Source organism: Arachis duranensis, chromosome 3 (assembly GCF_000817695.3).
Source record: "Arachis duranensis cultivar V14167 chromosome 3, aradu.V14167.gnm2.J7QH, whole genome shotgun sequence".
Classification (NCBI taxonomy): Eukaryota; Viridiplantae; Streptophyta; class Magnoliopsida; order Fabales; family Fabaceae; genus Arachis; species Arachis duranensis.
Genome location: NC_029774.3, coordinates 26,278,659 through 26,293,516, shown reverse-complemented (window position 1 = coordinate 26,293,516; position 14,858 = coordinate 26,278,659). Strand labels below are relative to the sequence as shown.

At 35.6% G+C, this 14,858-nt stretch overlaps 1 protein-coding gene across 1 annotated transcript; it reads left to right on the top strand.

The window, feature by feature from the left end:
- Window positions 1-14,326: 14,326 nt before the first annotated feature.
- LOC127745718 (histone H2A.6) lies at window positions 14,327-14,595 on the top strand (the record flags this gene model as incomplete). The annotated part of the gene is given in 1 exon segment (XM_052259190.1): window positions 14,327-14,595. A coding segment is annotated over 1 exon segment (191 nt), but the record flags the coding sequence as incomplete, so codon positions are not given.
- Between the last annotated feature and the right edge of the window lie 263 nt (window positions 14,596-14,858).

Genomic DNA, 14,858 nt, shown 5'->3' with positions numbered 1-14,858 from the left:
TTATAAGGAGGAATAATGGTAGTCACACCTATACGAGAGCCACCATTTCTCAGGATCATTCGAAGTTGGATTCGACCATAATTGCAGAAGTAATAAAGCCGTTGGTTGAGGCTGACCCCTTGTTAAAGGTAAAATCAGTTATTGTAGAAGTGCAATCAAAGTTCAACTACACCGTTAGTTATTGGAAAGTATGGTTGGCTAAGCAAAAGGCACTAGAAAAAATATTTGGAGGTTGGGAAGCATCGTATGAAGCCTTGCCTATATGGTTTGAGGCCATGTGTCACAAGGAGCCATCAGCTGTTGTCCATTTTGAGACTATGCCTGCATATCAAGGCGATGACTTGGTGGGTGATATTCGGGTATTGCATCGTGTATTTTGGAGTTATTACCCTTGTATTAGGGCATTCAGACATTGTAAGCCAGTTGTCCAGGTGGATGGGACTCACTTGTACGGAAAGTATAAAGGTTGTCTGCTTGTGGCAGTTTCACAGGATGGCAACAACAATATAGTCCCGATTGCGTTTGCTATTGTTAAGGGAGAGACTTCTGATGCATGGCATTTTTTCCTGAGTAACCTCCGTCAACATGTTGTTACTCGGGATGGAGTGGGTCTAATATCTGACAGGCACGAGTCCATCAATGCAGCTGTGGAACGTAGTAACAGAGCTTGGTCACATCCTAGAGCTTTTCATATGTTTTGCATCAGGCATATAGAGTCGAATTTTCTGAGAAAGTTCAAGGCACCGTACCTCCAAAAATTGGTCGTTAACATCGGTAAACATTTACTAAATTTAATCAAATTATTAATAGATGTGCCTTAAATAAATCTATTGATCTCAATTACTTTGCTTTCTACATGCTATGATCTGCTAGGATATTTCAGGACAATGCGGGAGTACGAAGTGCGTTACCAGCGGTTAAGGGACCACGGCGAGGCGTACACAAACTGGTTAAACCGAATTCCTCGCGAACAGTACGCATTGGCCTTTGATGGCGGGTACCGATGGGGTCACATGACGACGAATCTAGTGGAGTGCATCAACTTAGTATTGAAGGGTTCCCGCAATCTTCCCATTACTGCTCTTGTGAAGGCAACTTTTTACAGGCTAAATGAGTTGTTCACCCGTAAAAGATCGGAGGCGGAAGCCCGGATCAATGCTGGCCATGTGTTTTCTGAGATAGTGACATCGAAGTTGCATGCAAACCAAATTGCATCAGGAAATATACAGGTTAGTTGCTTTGACCGGCAGAATGAGGTCTTTGAGGTTCGTGAGATGTCAAGTGGGCAAGAGTTTGCAGTTGATCTACGTAGCCGTCGATGTGACTGTGGTGAGTTCCAGGTGGGCCGGATCCCCTGTCGACATGTGTTCGCATGTTGTGCCAACCAGCGACTGGATTGGCGACTGTATGTTCATGATGTGTATAAGATGGATCAAGTGCGGCGGGTGTACCGTGCACGGTTTCGGCCACTAGGTAATCCCACTACATGGCCTGCTTACAACGGACCTCGGTTCATACCGAATCCGTACCTGCGACTGGTGACGAAAGGTCGCCCCAGGATGACGCGTTTTCTAAATGAGATGGACACAAGGATGTTACGTCGTCCTAGGCGATGTACTCTATGTGGTGCTGAGGGACATAGTCGAAGCAGATGTCGTCGGTCAGTTGGTTCAAATACCAACAGAGAAGCCCCCTAGGTTCACAGTTTTAATATGATATTGTATAATAAAACCTGAATGAGCAAACTGAGGTAACATGACCTGCTATATGTAACCTTATAATTAATGACATTCTAGTATTATAACATATCTGTAGCATTACCTTATATGATGGTTAGTACATCAATTGATAAATATCTGTAGGATCATATTAAGCTACTATGAGACATTATTACATACTCTACATGGCTAATACATCAATAACGTCCAAGCCATATAAAGTACTCTATACAAATTCCAATACATGGAAATTAGTCTAAACGGAAAAATAAATTCATCAGTACATAATGTTTAACCAATACAAATAACTCTAAACATTACATAAAGTCATCAGTACATAATGTCTAACCAATACAAATAACTCTAAACATTACATAAAGTCATCAGTACATAATGTTTAACAAATAGAAATAACTCTAAACAAAAGGAAACAACTATTTTCTCATTTTTCACTTCACATCTTTCACAAAGTTCTTGCATTTCTTGGCCGCTTTTTTGAAGACAGAAGGGGTGAAACGATTAGCATTCCGACGTGGCGGATCAATCCTCATATTGTAACCTTTGACGTTGTCATCTGGACTACGTGCCTGACCTGTAAACATTTTTGAATAAACAAGTATGTGTAGCACATTACATATTCAAATACCAACATAAATACCACAAATCAAGAAGCAAAATGAAATAAGATATGCCATTTATACAAAGAAAGTAAATAACTCATCGAATATGTAAAGAAAAATAGTTAACATAATACCATCATTACGAGATTCTTCATCCTCATCGAACTCTTCAATTTCATCCTCCTCGTCATCGCCCTCTTCATCCGGGTTATCTACTATATATGCATCGGTTTCTTGTTCGAGTGCGTTATTATCTTCTTCAATGAGTCCCATGTTACATCGGTTAGGATTTTGACTATTCAAAACTCCTCGTCCACCCTCACTCCTACTAGAGTCGACAGATACGAAGCCTCCAGATGCAACGGATGAGGTATGGCCTGGATACCTTGCATCCAACGAATACCTGCCAGGCATGAACTCCGGCTGATGGCCATATTGTGAATGTGAAGCATCTGCAGACATGAACCCAAGCAACTGGCTAAAAGAAGTTCCATCACCTATTTCAAACTGTGACATACCCCAATATTGTTGCTGTACTGGAAATGATGGGGTGAACTGTGTCTGAGGTAGATACTGAGTTGAGGACTGAGGTTGTTCTTGTGGAGGTGGAATTGGAGGTGATATATGTTGCTCCTGCTCTTCATTGTCCTCATCCATATCCTGACCACCCTCATTGGTATCTTCATTACCCTCATACATATCCTCATTGCCCGCATCCAGATCCTGGTTACCTTCATTATTCTCTTCACCCACAAGATTCGACAAGGCTAAGCAGTCCCCATATTTTGATCGGTACCAGTTCAGGTAGGTATCCAACGGATGCTGTGAAGGCATGGGAAGTTCAGAAAGAACGTAGTGATACCTATTTGTCTAATGCATAACCCATTTTGAATGAGTCGGTGTCGTGGCCCAATTAAGGTTTTTAGGTCCAGTCAGAATCTCTCCATGAGCCTTATCCAAATTCTGTTCCTGAGAAGGTACTCCCTGAACGAAACCGAACTGTCGCCTGACCCTATCGGTGGCATGCCACTCGATACATTCAAACGACACCAATGGAACTGTAGCGCTCCAGACAACTGACTGCATGTATATTTCAGCAGGAATTATGTTTGGATCCACACGATCCACAGCATAGGCAACCTAGACAAACTGGAAAAATAAAGAAAACTCATGATTACAACCCACAATTCATATATCTAACACAATGACTTATAATTTTGTCGAAGTCGAATATTCCCAAAAGTTAATACTTATTTAATTAAAACACACCTGGCCTTCCTAAAGTGAGCTAGCTTCAGATATCTATATCGTCGGTCACCACGCTCCCAGTTACGCCACCTAATACGATGTCCTCAATTAGCTCAACTGAATCTTAAATATCAAGAAATGGATACATTGTAACATAATATTACCTGTTTGCTAGTGGAAAACTGCGGGGTTCTCTAGGAAGCGGCGATAGATATGGCAATCGGATCCAAGCCCAACCGAGCAGAAGTGTTAGTGGACCATCTATTTCCTTACAGTTATAACGAGATACACTGCATAACGCCCTGTAAAGGTGTGCTAGGCATGCCGAACCCCAACTATACTGTCCAATATTCACAAAATCACGAAGCAAGGGTAGAAATTTCCAGTGCACACCTGCCCCAGACTTATCCCCAAACAGTATCGTCCCAATCAGCAACATAATGTGACACCTCACATACCTAGTAATTAATGACAATCTAGTATTATAACATCTCTGTAGCATTATATAATACGATGGTTAATACATTAATAGAAAAATATCTAATGTTGCATATTAGCCTATTATGAGACAACATTACATAGTCCACATGACTAATACATTAATAAGTTCAGCAACATAATATTACATAATCACATACCTCTGTATACTGATTTCATCATTCAATTCTAAATTCTCTTTTAGATTCCGGAGCCATGTCAGTTTTATCCAGCTTGATCTACAGTCCTCTCTACGAGGTGCAACCCCAAATTGAAGCAGACACTCTGCCTCCATGGCTTCAAAACTACTCATTGTCATCCCTGTGATTGGAAGACCATCTGTAGGAAGACCAAGTAGTAGAGACACATCTTCAAGAGTCACGGAACATTCACCAATGGGAAGGTGAAACGTATGTGTGTCTGGGTGCCAACGTTCGATTAGAGCATTTACCAATGCTTTCTGACACTGAACTATCCCAATCTGAGACACATGATAGAACCCAGTAATTCGTAAATGCTCCTCCACCCTATTGTTGTACCGATCCAGAGGAACTGGGTGGTTACATGTCAACATTCTTAATTTCTACAAAAAAAAACATAACAAATTACTAGTCATATAATTAACAGTTACTAACTTACCATCATCAATCATTTCACTAAATCCTTATATAACTAATTCTTTTAACTTCTAAAATTATTTAATTAATCCTTAAAATTATTCATAATTACAAATAAAATTCATGACCTATACATTTATTTTTAATGAATATTCTCAACAATATTACAATAATTTAAATATTATCTAATACTAATTACTCATTTGTTAAACACATTTTTTCCTCAGTATTAAAAATTATTCACAATCAGTATATGCCATCATGAACAATTCTACAAAATATTAACATTCATATTCTAAAAACTATAAACATTGTCATAATAAAAAAGATAGCATGGCTTAATTAAAATAATCCTATTAATCATTGAACATTAACATTTTCTCACTCACAATAACAATAACAATAATATTAACATTTAAATTCTTCTATAACATTTTCTCACTCACAATAACATTTAATTTGGTTATATTTATTTTAAATAATAATTATAATAGAAAATATTAAAATATCCCAAACAAAAATATTCGGTCCTCTATTAAACTAGATACCTAACAGTCATCCGTTTACATTTTAAAATGTAACAACCAACAAAATAATAATTATTATATTACTAACAATAATATTTACCACTAAAAATTAATTATAAAAAATCTAAAAAATTTAAAAATGTCATATAAATACGGGACAATACTAACAATCAGCATTTTATTTATATATCTAATTTGCACTTTTAATAATAATAACAATAAGAAGTAAATAGTTTACCATATAAAATATTAAAAAATTCCACAAAAAATTAACATCCTCTATTAAACTAAAAACCTAACAATAGCAACAGTCATCTGTTTACATTTTAAATTTACCATCTAACAAAATAATAACAATTCTACCACTAAAGATAACTTAAAAAATTTTAAAAAATTCTAATAAACCCTACACAATACTAATATTTATTTTACTTATATTTCTAACTTGCACTTCTAATAATAACAACCAAAAGAAGTAAATAGTTTACATTAATAATTTTAAGTATAAAAAATTTAAAAATATTTAAAAAAAACTTACATAATCAGAATGACTGAGATAATGCATAATATGAAGCTCGGGTCGATCAACATCCTTAATTTTATTTTTCTTTGGCATGCTTTTAATTCTTCTACCATGCAAACCTCAGAGGTGTGAGAGGAAGAAGAAGGGGGCTCCAAGCTGAAAATGAAATGTGGGAGAGTGATGTTCTCGGATGGTGAGAGGAGTGAATGAGTAAGTGTCTTGTTTCAGGGGACCGTTTGGGGGAGCTGTTGCAATGCGACGCGTGTCCTTCCCTTCAGTAATCAGACCGTGCGTGTGCTCTCCACCAAAATCGGACGGTCCGTGTGGTTTGTTGAACTCGGAGGGTCCGAGTTGTGCAACCCCTGACACCACAGTCTCGTCCAGCCCCTCCCTCCCCCATAATGCCGTCCAACTCCACTCGAGCTCCAATAACGAAAATAAAAAGCGCTAAATCAACGCTAATTCAACCATAATAAAAAAAATAGTTTTTTTATTTAAATAAAATAAAAAGAGCTCAATATTACCAGATTTCTTAAACCAATGTTTAAAACATGAATTTTCTATTCTTATTAATATATAAATCATCCCAAGGCTATATGTATTAGATAATATATTAAACGCTACATCCTAGAATGATTTATGCATGAAAATCTTCAAAAAAAAAATACACATAAGTCGTCTCGATATACTGAATTTTCTAAAATGAACATAAATCGTCCCAAAGGTAAGCAGATTTATATGTTTTTGCCCTAAAATATATTAGGGTAGGATGATTTATGTGCATCCACAATACACAACATCCTAGTACGATTTATGTGCAACAAGCTAATGCACAATAGATTGTGACGATTTATGCATATAATCAAATGCTCAATAACTTCCCATGAGTAACATTTGCCAAAGAGAACCCCCATTGACAGCGAGGAAGGTCTTGGAGGGAAGGAAAGTTAGGGAAGAAGACGGTCCACGAAAAAGGAGGAAGAAGAATCCTTGGGGTCAATGGCAGAACAAGGCACGACCAAGTGGGTACCGGTGCATGGCGCAGCCCAAGGCGAAGGACGGCAACGGCAGTTGCAAATTGTGGTGGTGGAAGCGTCAGTGGGCGGCGAAGAGGGAAGTTTGCGGCAGGGCAGGGGGATAAGCAGTTTTGGTGAAAGATGGCAGGGAACGAAGGAGACATGTACTGATTGAACGGTATTGTGCATTGAAGGTTCCAGAAGGCTTAGAGAAGGAAGTGTTGAATCTATGGCCTTTTTTAACTTTGATTAAATAAGTCTTAAAACTAGAAATTAAACTTGGCTTCTATTTGGTCTGCGCAGCCGATTATGTAGGAGATAATTTTATTTTGTCTCATAAAATCCAGAAAAAATAGAACTAAAGTAGAGAGGAAGAAGGTGACACAACCATATATCCTGGTTCAGTTGCCTTGTGCAATGCAACCTACATCCAATCTTCACCACAACGTTGGTGAAATTTACACTATCTTTTAAGTATTATATACACCAATTCTCTAGGACTCAACATAATCCTATCTGAGACACATCAAGTTTCAACATAAACTTGATTTGGTAATGCAATTAATATAAGTAGACACATCCATATCAAGACACTTCCATCAGAAGACACTTTCATTTTCCGACACTTACGAAAAATACATGACTAATACACGACTAACATAAGTAGACACATCCAGAAATAACACCTTGAAACCTCAACATGTTTCACCACTGAAAATAAAAACACTTCAAAACGTAGCAATCCTGTGTAAAAATAGACAAACCAATATCTAAAAGACAAGATTCACATCCACATTACATGCATTCTCGTTGAATTGACCAACAAAGTTCAACAAAGTTCACAGAACAAGTAACCACTAACAACACAAGAATCCAAAACATACAGTGAATATGTGTAAGATAATATCAAGTCCCAACAAAACATAGATAAACATGTGAGTGTATCCCTGGCCTAGATAAACAAGAATGTAATAGACATCTCTTTTTTTCGAAGTTTAGCTCCTTTTGATGGGCTTTTTCTTCGGCAATCCTGCAGCTTGCCGAAGCATGCTCTTTGTGCCAGGTACTGTGAACGATGTCCTAACCTCCTTACCTTTGTTCCTTGATTGGTTCCGGCGGCATTCAAAGCATCTCCAATGGCTAAATTTTTATGACATAGAAGGATGTTAAGCATTATTTCTAACCTATATAATTTGATGGTGTCTTGCATGTGAAAATCAATATTGAGTCACTACATTTAGGAACATAAGTGATGTGTGTTTAAATAATCAGTTAGTTAGCTATAGAATTTGGAAGCTCACATAATCCCAGTTATTTAGATTTTCGCCTTCGGCCTAGTACTCCATGAATTTTATGGTGTATACACCACAATCAATACTATCTGAATGGAAACAACGGGCTGTATTAAGAGAACTGGTATGTATCTCAATGAAACTTACCAACTAAGATATTGCAAGAATTTGAGGGGGACTCACCCATTTAGTTGTATTGAAACAGAGAAATATGTGCAAGACATGCCTTTTTGATCGGGCTTATAAGTGAGGATGGCTACCTTTGCGATGTCTTCAATGAGCCTTCCCTGAAACACATTCAAAATTTAGCCGGAATTCAATAATAAGGGTTAAATAGAGCAATAGAGTCATGAGATATTGTGGTACCGCATATGCATCTTGTAACACCCTCACTATTAGAATGTCATGCTTCCAGCTGCGTCACTCTAATAGTTTGGATATTACGACGACTCTAATAATATTTAATACTAAAATAGGAGCCTGTTTAAAACTTAAAATACGCATAACCTTTCGAAAGACTTTTTCGTTGAAAATATATATATACATACTTACAAAGAATACATATATACACATAGTATCAATATACAAACTTTACATATCATAAATCCGATCCCTCTTACAAAATTGGTAAAAATAAAGGTGGGGGAAAAATATAACATCTAAAACAGTACAGAAATATCGTATAACAAAACTAGAAATAAAGTTTTCATAACTTCTTCGTCCATGTCTTGAAAAAGGGAAAACCTGTAGGGGAGTGAGAACATCATTCTCGCTGGTTCTCACTATAGGGTTACATAATTGTTATGATAAGATATGTAAAATAAAACTGTTTTCAGAGTATAGTGTTTGTTGCTCGCCTTATATATCTTTTCAGAAACCAAATGTTCACATTCAAAAATCCAAAAAAAAACTTTTTAAAAGAGAACTTAGTTAATTCCTCAAAATCCAAAACCTTTTTCCTTTCTTGTAAAATCTTAAAAATTTTTCTAGACAGTATAAATGACCAACCTGTTCCAAATATAGGTTCATTAAGTCTATGCTAAACCAGTTTGAATTTTCATACAAAACTAGATCTCAAACACAAACCAATCATGGCCTCAGGCCCAAACAACTCAATCAAGATCCAATCCACCACAATTAAACCAATTTCTATCACAAACACAAGTAAAGATATTCAAACACAATCAAAGCAGTTACATCAAGTATAGCAATTAGCAGTTAAACATAATTATTCACATAGGCAAACCAATTACAATATGATGAATGTCTGTCCTACTGACTGTGATATCACATTGTCAGTTCAACTGTCAACCTGACACATTCCCCTGGGAATGTTGCCTTTCGGTCACGAATAAAATGGGTACCCCCAAGGATATCGTGCCCAGCACACGGTCTAGGGATATAGTGCCCGCACACACTCTTGTGATTTTGAAAGGATGTGAGCGGGATAATCTGCGACGTCAGGGATATAGTGTTAGACACACTCTTACAGCAGAAGATCTGTCACGACAGAGATCTTTGGTAACATTTTCCAAAAATTCTAAACATTTCAAAATCATATCAATTGTAATTCTCTTTCAAAAGTCATAAAAAATCGTTCATTCTAAATCAAGATTTGGTGATAAAATTCCTCAGCAGAGTCTCAAGACTTTAGAAGAGAATAACCTATCTCATTTTCTTAAATTCATTAAAAATCTTTAAAACCTTGGCTTCTTGATTTGAATAAATAAAAATAAAATTTAAACCAAAACCAAGTTATTTAAACTGAAAGCCAAAGATTATTACTGGGATACTAATTAACAAGATTATTTAAATTATAAAATAATGTTTTAGTTTAACCACTTTAATTTATAAAAACCAAACTAAAGATTATTTAGATCAGTTTAACCTTTGAATGAAAAGTAATTTTAATGGTATCAATGAGGTCCAAAATGATCTTGAGGATGAAATCTCACTAGACTTTATTATTGGGACATTAATTCCAACAAGTATATTAAAGTCTCACCAGAGGTAGATCCAAAGGTATAATCCTCCTCCTTCAAATTAATCTAATGAATCAAATGATGCATATGATCCGAGACCAGTAAATCACACAGGCCATGAATGAAAATAAAGTTCAAAATTATTAGAAAGTGATATATTTTGTGAAAGTGCATAAACCAAATATCAACTCAGGAATAAAAATTTGCAACATTCAACTACTAATTTTTGCTTAATCAACACAATCAAAGTTCGAATGATTAATTGGATTTCTACATGTAATCATTTGAAAGCAACATCTATTAACCATATTCACATCAATAACACCTAACATATCAAAACAAAGATCAATAAGTGACAATCATACATATTAGTTGAATCAAGGAACGGTCCATGAAAATTAACTCTTACTCAACAATACAAATCATCACACTCCATCACTCTGAAGACACATATGAAGTAATGTTCAATAGCTGCGATTAAAACTACTATTTTTCATTTTCCTTTTAAGTCAGCAATACAAAACACCACTCCTAATAATTTACAGTGTGGTAACTACCAAAAATTATCATGACCCAATTATACGTTGACCACATTCAAATCATTTTCAACCCGGACATATAGACACATAAAAATTAATTCACCGTTTTTTCTTTTCTAAAAGAATCCACACATTTAGGAAACCATGTTGTGTAACTCATAAACCCTATAAAATACTGACATCCAATACCAGCAATTAATAGAAATCTTGAAGAACCACTTACCTGTTAGTGCAGCGCCGGCATCAGAAGGAAGACACGTTGCGCGGCAGGCTCAGACGCGAGACAGGGAGCGGCGGTGGGTGGGGATGCAGAGGCCAATCAGCAACGGGCTTGCTAGTGACTCCAAAATGTCGGAGGAGTTCAGCCGTGACATATGTTGAGGCGGAGCAAGGAGGCGGTGTCGGGTTGGAGGCCAGACGATTGGATGCGTCTTCAAAGAGGGGCCGACGGTGACATGCAGTAGAGGCGGCGACGCTTGGGCGACTGCAAGAAGGTACTCGCGAGTGGTGTTGTCTGGTTTTCCAGCAGTGTTGACTCCTGTTGACAGTGGCAACTGTCGAAGATTGCAAGGAGGATGGGCTGTGCGGTGCTGAAAGTGGAGAGGGAGGGGGTAGTGGCTGCACAGTAACAAGATGTGGGTAAAGAATAAATTAGGTTTACAATAGTAAATTAGTGACATTAGGATTAACCTAGGTTAATTGGGGATTAGACTTTTTGAATGAAATGTGTTTTGGGGCCTAGGCAAATGAAAGTTGGCAGAAGTTGGCAGAACCACTGTTGGTAATGTAGCGAAATTGTTATTATTATTATTAACCAAAGGGAATGTGGAAACATAAATCAATTCTGACATTTACAAGAAGATACATATGCAATTATGTATGACAGTTTTAATAATAATAATAATAAAGTAAAATTTACGTAACTCTCTCTAAAATAAAGGATAAATTACCTCTTGTAATATGACTAATATTTATTGGATAAAATTAGTTAGTTTATTATGTAATAATAAACTAGACAAATAAGAAATAGGATAAATTTAGAAAAAAAATATTTAATAGTCAACAAATATGTATTTTAGTAAGTTTTTTTTTAGTTATTGACTGAATTTTATCATTTCTTACTAAATAGAACCATATAAATGAAAAATAAAAATCATATTATCAAATAATGAGAAAAGGTAGGTATTTAGATACTTCTTTTGGATTAAAATCATATTATCAAAATTAAGTTAGACAATAATTCGTTTATAAAATATATAAGAATGACTTTATCAAATGATGTACTTTGATATAAGAATGACTTTATGCTCCACATTCACATGCTCTTCAACCTCATTCTCCTCATTTGTATTCTTTCCACTTGCATCTTCTACATTTTCTTTCTTCTGTTTCTTTGACTTCCTGGATTTCTTAATCCTCATAACAACATGCTCATAATCACACCTGACTCTCTTTTGGTCATTTTCTATGTATCTTATATTTCTCCCTTCATATATAACATAGTCCTTCAAAGTATTATTGAATGTTTCAATGATTGAAAATTTCATCCCCAACTCAAAATAAACTTTACCAAACTCAACCCCTTCATTAATGCAGGTTCTTCTATCTCCTCATCTTTTTCATTATTTTCATCAACATTAATGCCAACAGCTCCAAAATATGGTCCATCCAGACCAACACCAGGCTTAGCAGATCTTGTTGTTGCATTTGTAGGCCCTACGACACTAATAGGTCCGGCAACAACACTAAACCTAACAACACCACTTAGGCCATAACCTATTGGCTCATCTTTATTCCTCATATATATGTTGGCCCGCTAACTCAATGGAGTCTTCCTTGTTGTGGTACTACTTTTAAATTTCTTATTTAACTTCTTTAACACATTTCATTGAGTTTTTATTTTTTTATCACTCCTAATAATCTTTTTCTTCATCATCACACATTCATCTTCATTACTATCATCACTAATCTTAAGGGGTCTATACGACTCATCCTCTATGATCTCATAGTCAACATCACTAGAAGAACTGTTGGATTGATCACCATCAAAATCAAACTCTTAATCATCAAGTAGAGCTAACATTATTTGGTGATCAAAGTACAGATCAAATTTTGGAGTCTCTTTGTTCTTTTCTTTGTATGCACGTAACTCATTGATCTCAGCATCTCCATAGCATGTAGTCCAAACTCGAGGTTAGAAGCTGTAAAATCAAACTAGTACATAACTTTGTAATCATGATACCCAAGTCTTTTGAACATAGTTTTCAAATCAAAGAAACACAGCAAATCAATGTCCATTTTAAAAAATTTGTGCACTTTTTCATCAATATGCATCACATCCTTATTATTTCGCACAAAATGATCTCCATAATGAAAAACAGAAACCGCAAAATACTCCATCTACTAATAGAATTAAAATAAACTACAATCAACAAAACTGAAACCAAGAAAAACAAAAATCCAATGAATTTGTTTATTAAAGCTAGAAGATGCTATATTCTTCCAACTACTTTAAAATCCACATACATATAATACCATTACAAGTCACAAGTTCTGACCATCACTAAACCATAACCATCTACCAAATTAAATTGATTAACCAACATACTCACCTGCTATTTGTGCGAGTATTCAGTGAAAATATTGTTGCTGATGTCGCATCCACCTCCGCGTTTCATGTGATTTGAAGATAATGACAGTGAATGATGGGCGTCACGATGATGAACAGAGTTCTGACGTTGACGGTGACAGTAGTTATGTGGGAGATGAGGTTGTAGTAGTATAAGGTTTCAATGTAAAAATGAGTGAATTGTGGAGTTTGGTGTCTTTTCGAACTTAGTTTCGTTGATATAGAGGGAAACTAGTGGGTGTTAAACGTAGCGTTTCATACAAATCTATGAATTATTTTGTCTTTTTGAATATGTAGACACTTAACTGTCATGTGTGCGAATTTATGTGCAACTTAGCATTTTTCGTTAATGAGTTACACTAGAAAATAAAGAGAAGACTATTATGTCTAATGAAAAAAACTAGAGATTAAAATCTAATGTTTTAAAATATCTAATTTTTGTTATAAAATAAATAAATAAGAAAGAAGAAATAAATATAAAATAAAAAATATAAATAAAAAATTCTAGTATTAATTTTTATCAATATATTTATTTTAATATATTAGAAGTGAATTATATATATTTACTAATATTATATATGTTGCAGCTTATATTCAAAAAAAAAGAGAAAATTTATTGTAGCATATAAAGAGAAAGAAAAATATTTTTATTATACATCATTTGTCTCAGACCTCCTCATTATTTATACACACAATGTTTACTTTTTTAATTTTATTTAAGTTCAGTTTAATTTAAAAACTTCGTTCTCTTATCATAGAAAAATTGAACCGCTTATATAATGAATTGAAGTCACATATCAATATATCATTAATTGAATAGACATCCATGTTCATATCACTCTTAATTTTAAAATTTTTAGGATTATTCTATATTTTTTTCAAAAAAATTTCAAACTTTCACCTTTTAAGAAAAAAATTTAAAAGTTTGGCGGCATTTTCGTCAATTCAGTCACTGCCCAAAACGAACGTAAGTCATAAGTCGTAACACGGATCTATGATTCCAACCCTATCCCGACCGTCCACGTTGCACCCATCTGACAGTGAAAAAGCACGATCCGCGTCGTTAAATTTGATTGGCCAGAAGTTTAGTCGCACACAACATGCTATATATAAATGTCGCAACCGCCTGAGCCTTCATTCATCCATTAATATTCTCTCGCTAAGCGCTCAAAGGATCACTCTCTCTCCGTTAAACCGAAGCATTAAACATTCGTCAATGGCGGGTCGAGGCAAAACATTAGGATCTGGCAACGCCAAGAAGGCCACCTCTCGGAGCAGCAAGGCCGGTCTTCAATTCCCCGTTGGTCGTATTGCCCGGTTCCTCAAGGCTGGAAAATACGCTGAACGGGTCGGTGCCGGCGCCCCCGTTTACCTCGCCGCCGTCCTTGAATACCTAGCCGCCGAGGTAATTTTTCCTTTGCTTGGTTTCAATTAAGTCCTTAATTTCTTGGCTTTCCTTTTTGTTAATTTCTAGGGTTTTGAGATTTGTCGAAATTTCCAGTGTATTGGATTTCCGTTGATATGAATTTAAGAATTGTAGATTTTTATCTTTTCAATTCTTTCTGATCGGGTTTTTCCTTTTATTTCATGTGTTTGCATCTTCGATGTTGAATCTAGGGTTTCATGATTCAATGTTAATATTCTAATTGGGGTTAAGGCATTTTCATCTC